The sequence below is a fragment of the Brachyistius frenatus genome, unplaced genomic scaffold (assembly GCF_029030835.1).
Source record: "Brachyistius frenatus isolate BFR_SWC_R1_liver_20210118 unplaced genomic scaffold, ASM2903083v1 Contig_151, whole genome shotgun sequence".
NCBI classification, from domain to species: domain Eukaryota; kingdom Metazoa; phylum Chordata; class Actinopteri; family Embiotocidae; genus Brachyistius; species Brachyistius frenatus.
In genome coordinates this window covers 426056-444161 of record NW_027210750.1, presented here as the reverse complement: position 1 = coordinate 444161, position 18106 = coordinate 426056, and the positions used below count along the sequence as shown (strand labels likewise).

Below are 18106 nucleotides of genomic sequence, written 5' to 3'. Positions count from 1 at the left end.
AGATCAAAATGTATGTTTTTTTTTATTTATTTTTTTATTTATTGATTGCAACAGTAACTGTAAATAATCCTCAAAAGGTTCATTTCCATCACTTGTGCTGCCAAACTTAAAAAAAAAAATAAAAAAAAGCAACCCAAGATTGGAATAAAATGAGATATCACGTAAAGTACATCAAGCAATCAACAAAAAATGGGGAAATAACATAATGTTTAGGTAATGCACTTATTTATTTTTATGTTGCAATAAAAGACAAGAGAGGAAGCCATATATTTACATATTTATCTGCAGTGCATCAGTAAAAATATGTAAAATGAAAATAATATGCAGGTTTGGTTATTTACCTTCCGCTGGTTTACGATAATTACCACAAAGATGTTCTATGTTTTGGCTTATTCTGTTTTTGATATTAACATTTCAAACAGAATAACATTATGTAAAATTATTTATATTAAACAAATATAATACGTCACATCATTTAGGGCTTTTCTTTTGAAATACTCGATCGGAAGTTTCCTTTATGTTTCAGGTACCTTCACACTCTCCTTCAGGGCTGAACGCCAACAGTCACAGCCTGACTATTTCCTGCTGCATCTTCAAAAAATACCAAAATAATAATAAAACAGCAGCATTGAGTTTTTATGTTTTATGTACAAACTGTTGCTGGATTTTATTTTTTAATACCAAACAAAATAAAAATTAGAGACCTGTGGCACCACGAACACCCAACAACACAGCTGGTTTAATCAGCCAATTCCATTTAATAAAATTAATAAATGTATATCAACAACCCTGCAGTGTTAATATATGGATTTATAAATATAAATTAGTGCAGCGTTCTCTGCCAGAAAATTGAGTTTAAGTTAAATATTTAATTGCTTAAAAGCAACAAACAAACACATTGTGACGTATAAACAACAACAAAACATCTGCACATATAAAACATATTAGAACACACAAGTTTTCACGGTAATATTTGGAAAATACAGACATCTTAATCTCCAAAAACAGGAAATAAAAGAAGGAGGGTGGAGCGAGTATCAATTTATATGATGAAAATAAAACTGATGGATCGTCATGGTGAAGTCGGTCCCAGAGCCCGATGGGCGAGTCTTAGGTTCTCTTTCAGCTCATCGGCCTCTCGCTCGGCCTTCGCCCTCATGATGCTCAGCTCCGTGTAGATGTCCTTGTACTTCTTCGTCGCGTTCCTCTTGTCCTGGGACACACACACACAAAAAAAATCGGCTTATTTTCTCAATTAAAGAGGCATTATGTTCAGATGGACCTCCAGAAAACAAGTAAGGAGGAGCCACTTTATCTAAGGACACGATAATAACTAGTAGAAAAAATGGATTGACTTTGTATTTGATGAGAGAAGTTGAATGGGAGTCGACAGAGCCGGAGGCTTTGTGGAGCCGACCTCTAGTGGCACTCGGTGGTATTGCAGCTTAAGGCGCTGCCGCTGCGTGCGAGACTCTCACCTTTTGTGCCGCCTGCAGATCGTCCTTCAGAGACGTGATCTCCTGCTTCAGACACTGGACCTCCGACTCCTTCACTCGCAGCGTGATCTGCAATAAAAACCTCAAGTGTTCAGAAAACGGAGGAAGTAAAAAGTCGGGAGGACACGAAGTTTTTTTTTTTTACGTGGGATTCAGTTCCAGGTGACGTCAAAAAACAACAAACACACCTGAATATTTCCTGAAAATAAAACCCATAAGCGATCATCGCTCCCTCCGCTCTCCACCATGTATCCGTCTCTGCATATAAATGGTTATAATTTTCCGTTTTTTAATCGCACTACGTAACAGATGGTCGGACGGGAAGTGTCCCCGGACGGAGATCAATAATGCAGTTGGTGAGAGTTGCCAAAGTCAGACGTGCTCACCTCCATCTCGTAGACGTCCATCCCCTGACTGAGCGGCAGCGCGTTCTGTTTGGCAAGCGAACACAGTCTGGTGATCTCAGCGGCGAGGTGGCCGCTCAGCTCCTACACACACACACACACACACACACACACACACACACACACACACACACACACACACACACACACACACACACACACACACACACACACACACACACACACACACACACACACACGACAATCAGGCTGCTGCTGGTTCGTCTTCTGACTTCTTTTTTTTTTTAAGCTGTTTTAATACCACAATGACAGCTGAACTCTCACATCTGGTTTCAGCTGTCTCTGCATTCAAAGTGATTCTGATAAAGTCAAACCTTTTTTTTTTTTTTTTTATTTTTTTAATCTAGCTGCAGCTGCAAAACCAGCTCTTCGTTCTCGGTGAATAAAGCTACTTTAAAGTCATAAATCAGTGAAATCTGCACCCACATATTCATTCATTTCGGCAGCTACCTTTATTTCTGACATCAATCAAGAGCGAATTTCCATAAATCCACTTAGAAAACAGGAACTACTGATAGCGAATTCTGCATATTTCTAAAAGTGCTATAACACAATATAAACAAGTACAGGCTAATAATAAACAGAGCTCAGGACTGTGGTAGTTACAGCTACTTCCTGCCTGGATGATTATCCCCAAGTGGACGTTAAACAAAGAACACAGACAGGAGATGATTAATGGCTGTTGTCATTTTTTGATCATGTTAACTGGCATTTTAGAGGCAAAAACAAAAAGCAGCAGAGAAAAACATGAAAAAATAAATAAATACACGACGTCCGGCTGGGATTGGATTGAATATCTGTAATTCAATTTATAACCCGACATAAAAAGGAGCTTTAAATTGGGGCTTGAAAGGCGTCACCTGGTTCCTGGTCCTCAGGTCCTGGTTCTCCTGCTGGCACTGACACAAGGCCTTCCTCTCAGCGTCCACCGCCTGGACCAGGTGTCCGTTCTCCAGACACTTCAGGGAGAACTGCTGCGACAGAACCTGGAGCTCCCGCTGGTAGGAGGCCAGCTCCTCGCTTCACACACACACACACACACACACACACACACACACACACACACACACACACACACACACACACACGATTTGTTTTTGCCGGATTTATCTTCTACATTGAACGCAGCGGCCGAGTCGTACCTGTGCTGCCGGTGAATGTCCTCCAGGTGCGCGTCTCCGTTGTTGTTCTCCGACCGACATCTCCTCTGGACCTCCCGCTGCAGCTCCTCCCGGTGGGCGTTCTTGATCGCCACGATCGCTGAGGAAGACGAGGAAGAAGAGGGAGGATTTTTATACTCTCAATATCAAATGGCAACAAAGGAAGGTTGGTTTATTTCCGTTTTTTGGGTCTCTGCATTTTTAAAAGTGTGACGGAAACACACTCCTGCGCGCTGTCGATATGTCTCGTTTGATTATTTGTCATTTGGCAAATATTTGTGTTACTTTTTGAGTAACTCCTCCTCACCGGTCAGAGTGGCAGCGCTCTCCTCCTCCAGCAGCCTGTCTCTCTCCACCAGGAGGCGCTCCACCTCCTGTCGGTGCCGGCGCTGCAGCTCCTCCACCACCTTCAGGTGAGACTCCTCCATGCGGGCGAAGCCGTGCTCACACGCGACCTGGAAGGACGTAGAAATGCACAAAGTGTTGTTGTTGTTGTTGTTGTTTTTACGACAAATCAGATCAACTTTATTTAACCTGAATTCAATTTCATTCTCGTTTATGAGTTTGTTCATCTCCGTGTGCTGTTTTGCCTTCATGTTGTTCCAGGCTGCATTTGTAGGATACAAACTTCAGTTGTAGTTCACAAAAAACTGATTTTACATGGAAACAAGTTTATGTATCTATGTAATGCGAAAGCCTTAAAAAAAAAAAAAAAAAAGTTTGTTTTTCAAAATTGGATATCTATAAGATGAAATATTCATATCTACAGAAGCCACTCTTAGTTCAGAGATATACTTGCTATAAAACTACACGTTGGTTTGTGCGTGACAGCTGCCTCACGTATCCTGGTCGCACACATCCTCAGAAATGATTGAAACTGCAAGATGCAATATACATATGACCAGCAGGGGCAGCGCAGAGGTGTGACGGGATCACAAACTAAACGGAAACAAGTCGGAGTCGTCCACGCAAGACGGAAAATGCCAATACATTTTTTTTTTTTTTAAAGTGTTTATTGTTTATGTCGGGTAAATCCCGATGTTCCGATTCCACCCTCGTTTCTCCGGCGCGCCCTCTGGTGGATTCCTGCGGTAACACGCGGACGGCCGAGAGTCGAGTACGTGAGCGACAACGTTCGCGGCCGTTAACGCGAACACGCTGTGATTCGATCCGAGAAGTCTCCGGCCGTGAACAGCGCCCCCTACCTTCAGCTTCTCCAGCTCCTTCTCGTGCTGCGCCCGACTCATCTCGCCGTCCAGCTCTTCTTTCATCTCGTCCGCTCGGACCGACAGCAGCTCCTCCAGCTCCTCCACCCTCCGTCTCAGCGCCGCCGTCTCCACGTTCGAGATCTCCATCCCGCCGATCGAGGGCTCGTCCTCGCCCGTCTCCTCCTCTTCCTCCTCCACCTCCTTCACCTCCTCCTTCACCTCCTCCGGTGTTTCGCTTCCCTCCCAGCGTTCCTCCGACAGCTCGGTGTCCGTCTCCGTCTTCCGAGCGCCTCGTTCCTCGACGTTCGACAGTCTCGCTTTCAGCTCCCTGTTCTCCTCCCTGAGGTCGCCGAGGCGTCTCTCGTGTTTGGCCTGCAGCCGGCGTAGGTAACAGCAGTAGAGCGCTTCGGTGGCCGCGGAGTGAACGAGCCAAACGGGCCGCTCTGAAAAGTGCCGATCGTGCGTTCTGTCCGCGGCCGGCCGGAGCTCGGAGCCGCCGACGGACGAGGCGACCCGCCGCAGCAGAGAAATCTTCATCCGCGTGACGTCTCGAGGACGCAGCAGCTCGTTGAAATTGTCCGTCTTCGTCGTTTCTGTCGCCGTGACGCTGTAAACGATGTCCAGATCCTTGAGAGCCTCGTGTTTCCCCTCGTCGGTCTCCGGCGGCAGACGGTGGCCGGCGAGCATCGTTCGTCTCTCCAACATCAGGAGTTCCGTCGCTTCGCCGAGAAGCGCGTCGACCGGGTCGGCCGGTTCGGACTCCTTCAGCTTTTGAAGCAGCGAACTCCAGAACTCCTCCTCCCACTTCAGCTGCTTCACCACCGCGGGACCGACCTCCTCTTCCTCATTTCCTGTTTCGTGGCCCAACGTGTCGATGACCTCCAACAACCTCCCCAGAGCTCTCAGCCTCGTCTCCATCTCCTCCGTCACTTGCCGCGTCTTTCCTCCGTCTCCTGCTCTCCGCCTCTCCTCCTCCAGCTCCTCCGTCAGCCTCCGGACGTCGGCCTCCGCCTCGCCGGCTCTGCGGAGGTGAAGCTCGTCCGCCTCCTTCAGCTCCGAGTTCTGCCGCCGGAGCTCCCCGCAGGTCCGCTCCGATTGGTCGAGCCGCCCCTCCAGCTCCGTCAGCTTGGCCTCGGTGGCCTCGAAACAGCGCAGCAGGTATCCCTCCGCTTTCTCCGCGCTCCTCTCGTCCTCCTCGTCGTCTCCGGTTCGTCCCGCCGGGTCGCTCAGCTGCAGCAGCGCCTCCGTCTCCCGCAGGGTCTCCTCCAGGGAGGCGATGAGCGTCCGGGCCTCCAGGAGCTCCCGGTTCCTGCGGCGCAGCTCCGTCTCCGCGTCCTCCGGCCCCGTCGTCCCCTGCTGCTCCGCCTCGGGGAGGTGACGGGGCTCCGCGTACCGGCCGCTCAGCTCCGCCTTCAGCCGCTCGATCTCGCGGTCGGCCTCCGTCAGCTGGTTCAGCATCTCCTGGTTGCGCTGGTTCAGAGCCTCGTTCTGACCGGTGAGCAGCTCCACCTCCTGGGAGAGGCTCCGCAGCACGTCCCGGTCCGGAGACGAGTCGTCTCCGCCCGCGGGCTCCAGAATCAGCTCCTTCGTCTGCGTTTCTGAGGCGGGAAACAGCTCGCGGTCGTCTCGGCGCAGCTCGTTCTGCTGGTTCAGTCCGATGATCTCTCCGTCGCTCGGAGACAGATCGAGTCGGCCGTCCGACGCCGGCGACAGCGAAGGCGACGCCTCTCCCTCAGGAAGTAAATCCTCCAGCTCCTGCAGGTTTCCCTCGGTGTCGAGCAGCCAGATGCTCGGCGGCTGTGGAGCCGACGGAGGCTGGAAGCCGCGGAGCTGCTCCCGGAGGTCCCGTCCGACGACGGCCTCCGGGAGCAGGAGCTCTCCGGTGTCTTTCAGGTCTTTTAATCGATTTTCATTCGCGTCCAGCGGGAAGAAATCTGACTCCGAGTCAAGCTGAGAGAATTAAAACAAGCAGAGAAAAGATAGATTAGACTGAAATAATTAAAACGTTGTCACATAACGAGGCAAAAAAAAAAAAAGAAGCATCTTCCAGACCTGCTGTTGGTAAAATCCTGCTGAAATGAGCTGAGCTTCCAGCTTCAGCCTGAGACGCTCCGACTCGGCGAGCTGAACCTTCAGATCCTCGACCTCCAAAAACACAAAGACAACAAGTTAACATCAAATAAAAAGCCTCCGAATGTCCAATCCAGTCAATCTAATCATAAAGGAACCAGAGAGGACAAATACAACAGTTAGAAAGACATTATAAACGTCTTTAATTCAGCTTTTTTGCTGCGACTGAAATCACTGAACCAGACCGGAAAAACGGAGCAAAAGAACAAAATAAAATGAGCAAATGAAGTCGAGATGAAGATTCGCCCCTTTTCTTTTTTTTCTTTTATTAAACATTTGATTCACTGCTAACTTTAAGAATATAGTTTAAAAATAAAAGGCGTGTATCTCCGCTCACCCCCTTCCTGTAGCCGTGCAGCATCGTCTCCGTCTCCGTGGCGACGCCGGCTTCAGGAAACAGCGGGACGGTACTGTCCGGCCTGAACGCCGTCTGCTCCACCCGCCTCCAGCACTCCTCCACCTCCTCCTCCACCCTCTGCTGCGTTCTGGGACTCAGCGCTCGGACGCCGCTGTCCTCCGTCTGCCCTCCGGCCTCCCCACCTCCCCCCACCAGAGAGATACCCAGCATGCTCTCGTACCTCCTCCTCCTCTCCTCCCGCCTCCTCCTCCTCTCCAGCTCGCCCAGCTCCAGCTCGCACGGAGGTTTGGTCCTCGGAGGATCGACGTCCGCCGCCGGCTTCCTCTGCGGCCTGAACTCGGCCCAGTCGAAGGTCCTGTAGCGGCCCTCCCGCCGTCGCTCCGTCACGCTCCGGGGTTTGGGGCGGGGGTCTCGGTCCGACGGGACGTCGGCCGACGGGGAGTCCCGAGTCACGTCCGGTTTGGGGAGGACTTCAGGAGGGCTGCAGGCGACGTGGTGGCCGGGAAGACTGAAGACAGGAAAACATCAAAAACATTTTCAGAACAAATTAAGATTATTCAAGTAGAAATGAGAAACATTGGCTGTTGATTTGTTGCTTGAATATTTTTCACTTTTGGCTGCTGGTTGGATGAAATTTATCATTTGAAGATGTCGTGTTGAACTCTGGGAAACTGTGATGAACATTTTTCATTATTTTTCAACAGTAGACACAAAAGATTTAACTTAAAATAATCAATTGAACAACTGATAATACAAATAAAATCATCATTAGCAACCCTGATATTAATTAAAACAAAGCTTTTATGTAGTATTTTGTCAACAGAAAAAGAGCAAAGATATTTTCAATTTATCGACAATATTTGAAATGAAATCTCAAAACTATTGCATATAATGGTAGACCGTTTTTAATTAACAGCTGTACCGAGTTACTTGTCAGGTCATATTTTTTAATAAGTCATCGATTCCCTGCAAGATTTTTGTCTTGAAACGGTGTCTCCTTGTGTCTCCTTATTGTTTCGGAGACCCCCTCCTCCATTTACCGTATTTTTTTACAGTGTTGTCTGAAACGCAAAAGATCTGAAGACTTCTTCCACTGCAGGAAAAACAGGCTTTAAAATGGTGGTTTTTATCATTAAAAACCTGATTTTGAGTTATTTTTAGTTGCAAAACACATTTTATTTGATCCTACAGGAGTATTTTTATTCATCTTTTATGGTCTCGCGTGCATTTAAAAGGCACTCGGTCTGATTACCTGGCCACGTCGGGGGCGTTGGCCGGACGTACGTTCTTCATCAGCGCCTGGATCCAGTTCTTGCGGATCCCCGCCGTCATGGCCGACAGCGTGAAGACGCCCTTCGGGGTCTGCAACATTCGATCAGATTTAACTTCCTGTTTAAAGCAGCAGGTGAAATCTGGACCGTTTCGAGCCGCTTACGTGTATCTGAAAGCCGTAGTTTCTCTGCACCTGGAACTCGGACACGCTGAAACACTTCGTCAGGTCGATTTCTCCTTCGAGGTCGGAGGCCTGAAGGGAAAAAGAAGAAAAACCTCGTCGACGACGCGCAAAGACGACTTTTATTAAGGAATATACATCTAATTTCAAAATACCTCCTCTGCTATCGAGTCCTTGTAGAATCTCAGACTGTCGGTCGACAGCACAAACCAGTATTTCTTCCACTAGAGGGCAGCAGAGGACATTTGACAGGTTGTTAACTAACTATAAATACGTGTAAAACCTTTTAAATCATCAATGTAACTTGAGTTAATCAGTTTTAACGGTGAGTTTAAGACTAGAAAATATTTACCTGATCGTTTCCATCCAGTTTCATCATCCAACCTTTTTTAAAGTTCAATAAATCTGGCTGTAGAGGAGACAAAAACACAAACATATTAAAAGAAAATTACATCTTTACGTCACTTTCTATAAACAGTCTTTGTGGTCTGATGGGTGACCGTCCGACTTACCGTCATCACCGTGTCGGACGTCCTGCGGTCCAGAGACTTGGCCCGTCTCGGCGGAGGAGCGGGGCAGAGCTGGACGATGTCGCCGCACGACTGCAGCTTCTGCGAAAGAAAAGAAAAAGAAAAAGTCCAAATCAAACTTTTCTGAGAGGGAAAGTTTCAGAAGACGTGACGTGTTTTCTGAGTTGTTGTTGTTGTTGTTTTTTTACAGCCTGCATTCCACCGGCCGGAGAGACCGACAGCGCGGATGCTTGGCAGAGATGTCGGCCGTACGGATTAGACCCTCTGCAGAGCACCGCGGGGAGTCCGAGCAGGCTTTTCTACACTGCCTGTTAAACTCGTACTCACATCCAGAGTTGGACTCGCACACGGATGACCAGATCTGGCAGAGGAATGCCTGAAACGGCTTTTAGAGGCCACGTGATCCCCGATGCTCACCGGAGCTTTTTTGTCTTACGTTTCAAAATGATGCTCCAAAAAAGCAAACTGTGAGCGAGATCCCGGCTCCTTATGATCAGGTTTCATGGCGGCTCTTATAACAAGTCTGGATTACACGGCATTAAACGAAACAAGGGTTCGCTTTTTGTTTACTTGAGCCTCTGCTGTTGAAAAGATTCATTCTTCTCTCTTATGTAACCACTTTAATGGGAAAAGAAAAATGACCACTTTAAATCGCCACAGAGCATTCTTTGTGTTGTGTTTTTTTTTTTTTTCCCCTTCGTCTTCTTCTTGGCATTTACGTTGAAAACCATCCAAGGACACGACACACGGAGGAACGCAGAGTGAACCGTCCTCTGTTCGGGGGAAGAAGACTCCCGGAGCTGAGCTGATGAGGAGGAGGCAAATGAACTGGCCGCCCTCTGACCTCTGACCTTCTCCTTGGCTACCAAAACAAACGCGCCCAAAGACACATAAATCATCGCCGGGGCTCGATTGTGTGTATTTAAAAAAGGTAAATCCTCTGGAATGAGCGCTGCGTGTTTAATCAAAGATTAACAGCTGCCGCCGTGACGACCATCTGTGTGGCGCCGCGGCGATCTGAGCTCCGAGTTTAACCGAGAGAGCGACGAAACAAAATGAATTAGGATTAAAAATGTTTCATAAAGTCTGAGCGGACGGAAGAAGCAAAAGTTAAATCCAGTTTATCCCGTAAGTTTAAGACGCAGACTTGAAGCTGAAGAAATATGACAAAAACGGGAGGGGGAGGGGGGGGTCAGTCTGAACAGCAGGAAGTCACGGAAACGCTCGCATCCTGTTGGAGACGACCTCGTTTTAATAAATCGTGATCAGATATCAAGGCTCCGCTTGTTCAGCGTTAAAATCTTTGTTTAATCTCCACGTGAGCTGGATTCTCCCGCAAATCAGCTTCAGACGGCTTCTTAGAGGAATAAAATCCCCAAATATCAAACACAGGAATACAACACAGCGGCTGCTCCTATCAACATGTCACACGTGTCACCGAACACTTCAGGAAGATCAAACTGTGACATCTTTTCTCTCGACACATCACATCACGGTCCAGGTCTTTGTTAGTGTTTTTGTTTTTCTGAGTCAGCTGTCTGGAAGAGAGTTTCAGTCGGACCTATTCCAAATCAGCCTGATTTACCGATGTAGGCCTGGTTTAACGTGCTTTATGTAAAACCCCCCCCCCCCCACACGACGTTTGTGTTTTTGTCGATACTGTCACACACGAGACGGATACTTGTCGGGGTTTAGTCACCTCCTTAATCACTCGGGTCTCGCCTGACAACACGCTGACTATCGCTCCCAAACAGATGTTGCAGTTTGGAGACGCTCAGTAAACAGACGTGTGATTCTGCAGAGTTTCCATCTCCCGACATTTAAACTTGAATTGTGAGGAATCCCTGGAAGAAAAGAAAAAGTCAGGGAGAGGAATGCCGTCTGGCAGATTGCAGCGGAGGGCGGATTGAAACGCCTCCGGGGGCATCGCAACCACTTCTGTTCACAAAAACAAACAAACATGAGTCACCGCCTTCGCGACCCACCTGCCTCGACACGGCGGGACCGGCCCGCCTCGCCCACACGCTTCACGCCAAACTTTTTTTTTTTTTTTTTGGACGCAGAAAACAGCCTCAGTGTTGGAGCTCTGATGTATTTCATGCGATCGAGTTAAAGTTGACGTCTCTCAAGCGTAACACCTGACGGCGTGAGTCACCGTCAGCAGGCTGAGAGCAGCGACTGGTCTTAATCACAGCGAAACCCACGTCCGGATTAATCAGCGTTATTACTATCACATGGCAGCAAAAACCACCGCAGTCAGGAAGTGGGTTTGTAATTGATTGATGCTGGCATTTAAAATAACCTGAAATCTGATTTTTTTTTAAATTTTACGGTCATGTTCCCGATAAAAAACGGCAATAAAAGTTTTTTTTTTTTTTACAATTCCTTTTTTATTGTTTTGTTCTGTTCTTTTTCTCACCGGTTTAAAAAAAAGTTGGCGTGACATCGTTGAGGTGTTTCCAACGTGGTATGAGGTCAACTTTTACTGCAGGCGATCCCATGGCAACCGACCGCGACGTCACTCGTCGGTTCGTTAACCATTTGTTTGTTTTTTTGGACGAGCTGCGGATCTGGCCGAGAACCCGAGGACACTGTGACCCCGCCCACTTATACTGCAAAGCTGACTGCACCTTGTCAATCAAATTGGCCACGCCCCCAAATACAACTCTGTTTGAGTCCTAATATCTTAGGACTTTGTATTTATAGTCTGATGGAGTAATGGAGTTGTTTTTTTTGGAGCCAGCCCCTAGTGGCCCTCAGTGGTAATGCACTTTAAAGATCTTTAAGGAAGTGGAACTGGGGGCTGAAGTTTGTTCTTGTTTCCAAAGAGTCCAGGAACACCATGAAATGGGCGAAAGCGTCAGAGGCATGAATGAAGGAATCGTAACTTTTTGTTTCTGCAATTTTTTTTTGTTAAACTACGTGAAAAAAATGATTTTTATGAATTATATTCTCCTCGAGGAGTGTGTTTAGATCGTGGTATTCAAACACAATTACTTTCAATTCTTTCACTCTACTTGAGTTCATTTTTTGACACCTTCAAACAGAGCCATGCTAGCTATATCCACTAGTTCTTTATGCAAAGCTAAGCTAACCAGCTGTGGGCGATGGCGTCATAAAATGACGTGAGAGTGGTATCGAACTTCTCGTAACGTTTTGCATACGATTGCATTTCCCAACACGTTGAACCGGTACTTCGACACTGACCGGCTGGAATACAGTAAAATGTGTCGTTTCATAAACGGCAAGAACTCGCTGGGGCCTGCAGAAATTATACAACACGCCCCGAAATGACTAACTGTGGGAGGAACATGCATCTGGCAGGAGACCAGGAATTACATATCGTCACTGTCTGGACAGGTGATCAGATTCATCATCGAACATCAGGAAGTGGATGAACTGAGTGTCTCAGACCGAGTGGACGGAGCTGAACATGCGTTACCTCCCGCTTGTTGGTACGAGCTTCGCTCCTGCCCGTCCTGAAATCAGCCATCACGCCCTCCTGCTCTTTCCTGGTGGCGTCCAATCCCAGCAGCTTCTCCGGTGACCTGCCGTGGCGAGCAAAACAAATGTATTATTAAGGTGCGTTTCCAATGCAGGAACCATACGAGAAACAAGAACTTTCAGGGTGGAGCCGACTGCCACCGATTGGTTAAATGGGACCAACATCGTTCACACCTGACATTTTTTTAAAACTCAACTGCAGACAGATTGTTTCACTCGTAGTTCGGGCTGCGCAGTTGATCACATTTTCAATCTAAATGCCAACAACTCTGGCTGCAATTTCATTCTGGACATCAGCTTGCATCAAAACAAGCGCTCCTTCTCCCCCCTCGACCAATAACGACTCAGCGTTACACCGAGTGATGCAGAAAAGCAGAAACCGTCAGAGAGGAAAAAGTCCTCGGCCAAAGGTTGTGTTTAATAAAAGATCAGGATCAGATTTCGTGAACTTGCTGTATTTAAAACGGGTTCTGCGCCCGCTGAGAACTGCATGCAGCTCGCACGGCCGCTCGTAGCTACACGGAAAACCTCTCTGGTTGAGAAAAAAAAATTAATAATAATAAAAAAAAAAAAATGAAATTACAACACACTGGGTTTTCTTTTACTCCTGGCAAAATTCCCCCAAAATATTTTCTCACCGATTTAAAGTTCCCTTCATTTAGGAAATTCAACCAGGTACAAAGACACTGCGTCTACGGTTTTATTCAAAGCGGTGAATAAATCAGCTACTTTAAGTGCTTTTTTTTTTCAGTTATGTTTCACAAAAGTTACATTTTTTAATTTCACCAGCACCAAAATCAGTTGTAAAATGTGCAGACAGCGTCTGTCTTCGTCACATGACTTGTTGCCCGACCGAATTTGTCACTTTGACCTTTTTAATGAAGCACTTTCAGCGACGAGTCTGGAACTCTCCGAGCGAGATGTTCCTTTGGTGCAGACGCAGCTTTGAAGCGACTCTTCTCTGACGTGGAGGGTCCCGAGAAAACAACGCTGCAGATCTCTCATTACTGCAGCGTCTTGGAATTTATGGCCTTATTTGGGGTATTTTTTTTTATTTACTTTTTTTGCTTCCCAAAAAAGGCAACGAAAGCGAGTGAAGAGCCGACATGTTCGCTCCGCTGCCGGGGCACAAACTGGGAGGGTTCGGTGGAAAGCTAAATTTAAAAAGTGCAGCGGGCAGATCTCTAATGGAGGGGAAGAGCAGCGAGCCTTTGATCTGGTGTTCGGCGGTGTGCGATGAGAAGCGGGGAGGCGGTGGATGTCCTTTGTGCTAATTGCTTGCACATTTTCCTTTTTATTTATTTATTTTTTTTTTCCCGATGCACTTTAAAACGTCCGTTACCACCAGATTACACGCAAACAACACGCGCAGGGAAAATTAAAATAAAAGCAGCCGGCTGAAGCGTTTATGACGAGTCGCCGCCCGGATGCATTTCTCACCTTCTGTCCCGTCTCTGCCGCACGTCGTCCGCTGACGTTTGGACGTCGTTCGACTGGTTGTTGTTGCCGTCGGTGACCGGGGACGGGACGCCTGGACGGAGACAGGAAGGTTTCAGACTGTTGGGTCGCATGCCGATTTGATGTCGATGCACGTGAAAGTATGAAATATTTAAGTGAGTTCATGAAGAGATTTTGTTTATTTTTTTTAACGCAAACTCGAGTTTCTTCGAAGGAAATTTTAAAGGACAATTCCGTGTTATTTGGAGCTGCTGCGTTTTTCCCTTTAATGTTCGCGTATCAGTGAAACTAACATGAGCTTTAACACCAAAACTTACGACTTTACACACAAATCATCTTAAACTTCCCTGAATCTCTGCAACAGAGGAGCGTAGTGCAAAGTCAGCACGGTGACCTGACGAGATGCGTTCAAGGGAAATACGGCAGGTTGGCTTTTCCTCTGATGTAACACTGCGCTCCTTTAAGACCGCAGGCGGGAACAAGCAGGTCGACGCAGCGCAACATCTGATATCGTCTTTCTTTCTTTTTTTTTTTATTGCGCTCGTATATCTTCCCTGTCGATAAAACCTGGCATCTACATTACCCACAATGCAGCTGGACCGCCGACAGCGCGGTCGGAGATTTCGGGCGTGTTACGAGACGTCTGGTGAGATCTTCCCAGGGAAACAAGAACAAACTCGGACTGAAGGTACTACCATTTTATTCCCTGTAGAGCTGATATGTGCATTCTCTTATTTACACGTACGAACAGGCTGAAGGGCCAGAAAAAAAAAAAATATATAAAAACAAGCAGCTGAAAGGGGCTAAAACGCTGCGCTGCAGAGTTTGTGTTTTCAGGATGAATACCCGTCCACCGTTTGTCAACACGCTTATTAGGACCCGTTTAAGAGCTGTTTTATGGATCACGTCTGCTGTCTGTTCGAACTTTTTACGATGCCTGAAGGTCAGAGACGCGCGGTTCCCTCCAACATCTCTCCGTGTTTATGACACTCCACTTCCTGTTAAAAACATACGAGACGTTCCCACGGTTACGAGTCAGGACTCGGTCAGCGGGCCCGGCCGGACGAGGGTTAAACCGAATGTACAAATGGAGAGCCGCGAGCGTGTGAACATCTGCAGGACATTATGGACGCCGTGAGAGAGAGAGAGAGAGAGAGAGAGGACAGGAAGTGGCTGTGATTGGCTGATGGACATGAAAGCCTGTGTGTGTTTGTGTGTGTGTGTGTGTGTGTGTGTGTGTGTGTGTGTGTGTGTGTGTGTGTGTGTGTGTGTGTGTGTGTGTGCTCTGCTGCACCTGCGGGGGTCCGCTTGGGGCCCTGGAGATCTGTGTCGGCGACGGTCCGGACAGGGGTCACGTCCGGTCCGCCCCCCCGGTGGTCTTCCCGCCACCGGCCGGATTCTGGGTCTTCCTCCGAGGACGGGAAACTGGGATCGGTCGCTGCCATCTTTGCCGGACTGGGTTCCTGAAGTTTGTCGGAAAAACAACAAAATAATGTGATTTAATCTCTGTATTTTGCTTCTTTTTTTTTTGTCCTGACGGTGGAGCAGAATAAAAATTAAAATGTGGAGTTGTGGGATATTTTTAAATAAAGCTGCGGTTCATCCTCTGAAGAACATGAACTTTGAATGTATTTTATTCTCCCACGTAGATTCAGATTTTTTTTCCGACCTCGCGAGGAGACCTTTATACTGACACCAACGTCGAGATTCCTCCTCTGGGGACGATGAATATGAAACATGAAACCCGATGCTTGTTGTTGTTGTTGTTGTTGTTGTTGTACCTGATTGGCCACAGGTTCCACTTTGCGTTTCTTCTTCTGGTTCTGCTTGTTCGTGCGCAGGTAGACGCTCAGCTGTTCGCTCCACCTGGTGAAGACACACAAAAAAAAAATGTGAAAGAGGTGAGAGTTTCAGACCCCCCTCCACCCTCCTTCCCCCTCCACCCTCGTCCCCCCTCCACCAGTGAGGTTTCCTACTGACCCGTGGATGATCTCCTTGTTGTCGCCGCGGATGAAGATCTCCCGCTCCGCCGTGACGACGCAGAGCGCGTTCCTCTGGCCCGTCCGGGGCTCGGCGTCGCCGATGTCGGTGCACAGGTTCATGTTCAGCGTCCCCTGAGGCAGCGTGCTCGGCTGCAGGAGAATCAGAGCCGGTTTAACGAGCCAGAATCAGAACGGAGAGCCCGTTAAAATAAACCTGACAGCAGTCTGCGGTGTTAAGTGTGGAATGAAAGGGATGAGAGGTTTAAAGGGGCTCACAGAGAGCGATGGGGGGTGAGGCGGGGGCGGGGGGGGGGGTATGTGTGCATTAAAGGACAGGCTAAGCCCAAATCATCTGTTGTGGTTCTGCATACGACATCTGGCCTAAAGATGCCGGCTTGATCCCTCCGATACTGTACACGGAGATCCATACAAACACACACAGTCGGGCTTCCAGGACGTTCGGCGGCGGGGTTTTGTGTTTTTGTAGTTTTTCCTCACCAGCTCGTCCAGAGCGAAGCTCAGGCTGCCGTCTTCGTACAGGATGAAGAAGCGCCGCTGCCACTTCTGACAAAGACCAGAAATAAAATCATTACGTCGACCATTTATTTTTTTCTTCTGAGGGAAAACTCACAGCGCTGAAATGACGTCTCACCCTGGACCTCTGCATCGGGTTGTTGAAGTCGGTGCCCTCCGGAGCCAAACACAGCCAGCCGCCGTAGACCGGCTTCGCCTGGAAAGTTAGTTCACTTCATCAACACAATCTGCAGCTATTTTATTTTTAATTTTTTTTTTATCATGTTTCATTCAGCTCAAATGCCCGGATGGTTTTCTCTTTCTGCACTTCCAGCGTCTCTAATGGGAGTATTTCAATGCTTTTCTTTATCTTTCTGACCGTAAATTCAACTTCTCGGGGGCTGAATGAAGCATTGAAGTATTATACGCGTGAAAACACCGAGAAGATGTGAGCCTCAAGAGTCGTGCAGTGATTTTGCAGGTTGAGCAACACTGCTGAAATTACAGGGCACGGTGAAACCAGGCGGAGGGGTGTTAAAAAAATAATACCTTTCTACCCCCCCCCCGAAAAACAACAACAACAACCGTAAAAAAAAAAATTACAAAATAAACAGCCATCCCCCATCCCTGGCCTAATAATTTGTGTACAGTCCCTAATTTGACCCAAATTTTTTTTTTTCTTTTACACACAAAACAAATTGACCAACAGCTAAAACCAAACCCAGAGTTTTAATTTTGACTTTTCATATTTGTATGCTTTTAGACATAAAAGGAAAACTGACATCAGAACATATTACACGATGTTTTCATCCACAAAAACTAGCTAGCCCACGAACAGTTCCCCTAATCCGACAAATAACAAAAACAAATCATCTTCTTACGCGACAACAAATTATTTGGGAGCTAAAATCTAACTTTAAAATAACTCGTCTTTTATGCCACGAAAAAAAATGAAACCCTTTTCTGTTTTTAAAGAATAAAAACACCCCTTCTTTGACAATATATATATAACCCTCCACCTGCCTGCCCCCCCCCCTTCCTATACAAATAATTTGTGTACAGTCCCTAACTACCAAAATTTCGTCTTTTTTACTGGCAGTAATTAATGGATGAATCACTTAATAGAGAAGCTGAATCTTCAAACTTTAAACTCAACCTTTACATACTTCATATTTCGATGCTTTTATAGGCCTATTTAGTCTGTTAATTTAGAAATGTATTAATTAATCCAGAGTAAACTCGCAAACTGTGAGTTAACGTCGAACAAAAGTGGAAAAAAAAACAAACCCTTGTGTTTTCGGGATTGTGAGACACATTTATTTATGTGAGGGTGAACGTGGTTAAAACCAGCCGATGTTGAATCTACTTTACCTGCTCCATGTCGTGGTCGTTGAGCAGATGCAGCTCGCGGGACTTGAAGCAGTTCTGGCATTTACTTTTATTGAAGATGTTGGCCTGGAATTTGTTGCAGGGACTCGTCGCCTTCTCTCCGGACATGTTTTCCCCGCTCGGCGCTGCTCTCCTCCCGCGGTGACAATCCAAACGCAGAGCCGCTCTCCTCCTCTTCCTCTCGGCGTTGAACGAGGCGGTCTGTCCGCTGCGAACATCTGTCAAACACTGATCTGTCGACTGCTGTCGTCATCCTCGTGTCCTCTGACGTAATCGTCAGCGCTCCACATCCGGTCACAACCTACAAAATAAAACCAATTAGTGACCGTTTTTCTCTCCTTTAAAAACCCCACAAACAATCGTGGACATAAATATAGAATGCAGATAATACAACAACAATACTTTAATAAAATAAACTGTGTAAAGTCCTCTGACCTAATATCACCATTCACATCCGACCACAGCCTACAAAGTAAAACTGGTACTGATGGTTTTTTTAA

At 47.1% G+C, this 18106-nt stretch overlaps 2 protein-coding genes across 2 annotated transcripts; both read right to left on the bottom strand.

The window, feature by feature from the left end:
• Window positions 1-139: 139 nt before the first annotated feature.
• LOC138631216 (trichohyalin-like) lies at window positions 140-13785 on the bottom strand. The gene is made up of 17 exons (XM_069716021.1): window positions 13705-13785; window positions 12203-12308; window positions 8743-8841; window positions 8583-8639; window positions 8386-8454; window positions 8213-8302; window positions 8030-8139; window positions 6757-7285; window positions 6342-6434; window positions 4497-6239; window positions 4287-4466; window positions 3389-3536; window positions 3064-3181; window positions 2782-2941; window positions 1883-1984; window positions 1479-1565; window positions 140-1213 (listed from the first exon to the last, which is right to left on the bottom strand). The coding sequence occupies exons 2-17, from the start codon at window positions 12251-12253 to the stop codon at window positions 1073-1075; spliced, it is 3777 nt and encodes a 1258-aa protein (XP_069572122.1). The 5' UTR covers window positions 12254-12308; window positions 13705-13785; the 3' UTR covers window positions 140-1072.
• On the bottom strand, window positions 13701-17821 carry LOC138631269 (myosin phosphatase Rho-interacting protein-like). Its single transcript, XM_069716098.1, has 7 exons — window positions 17589-17821; window positions 16357-16434; window positions 16203-16268; window positions 15703-15854; window positions 15504-15588; window positions 15017-15185; window positions 13701-13795 (listed from the first exon to the last, which is right to left on the bottom strand). Exons 1-7 carry the CDS (start codon window positions 17712-17714, stop codon window positions 13701-13703), a joined length of 771 nt encoding a protein of 256 aa, XP_069572199.1. The 5' UTR covers window positions 17715-17821.
• Window positions 17822-18106: the final 285 nt, after the last annotated feature.

Excerpts from the sequence above, each read along its gene's own strand:
- LOC138631269 (XM_069716098.1), bottom strand. The coding sequence starts at position 17,714 with ATGTCCGGAGAGAAGGCGACGAGTCCCTGCAACAAATTCCAGGCCAAC. Across the intron at positions 15,589-15,702 it reads AACAAGGAGATCATCCACGG|GTGGAGCGAACAGCTGAGCG; the intron begins GTCAGTAGGAAA and ends TGTCTTCACCAG. Across the intron at positions 15,186-15,503 it reads TGGAACCTGTGGCCAATCAG|GAACCCAGTCCGGCAAAGAT; the intron begins GTACAACAACAA and ends GACAAACTTCAG.
- LOC138631216 (XM_069716021.1), bottom strand. The coding sequence starts at position 12,253 with ATGGCTGATTTCAGGACGGGCAGGAGCGAAGCTCGTACCAACAAGCGG. Across the intron at positions 8,842-12,202 it reads CTCGTACCAACAAGCGGGAG|AAGCTGCAGTCGTGCGGCGA; the intron begins GTAACGCATGTT and ends TTTCTTTCGCAG. Across the intron at positions 1,214-1,478 it reads ATCTGCAGGCGGCACAAAAG|GACAAGAGGAACGCGACGAA; the intron begins GTGAGAGTCTCG and ends TGTGTGTCCCAG.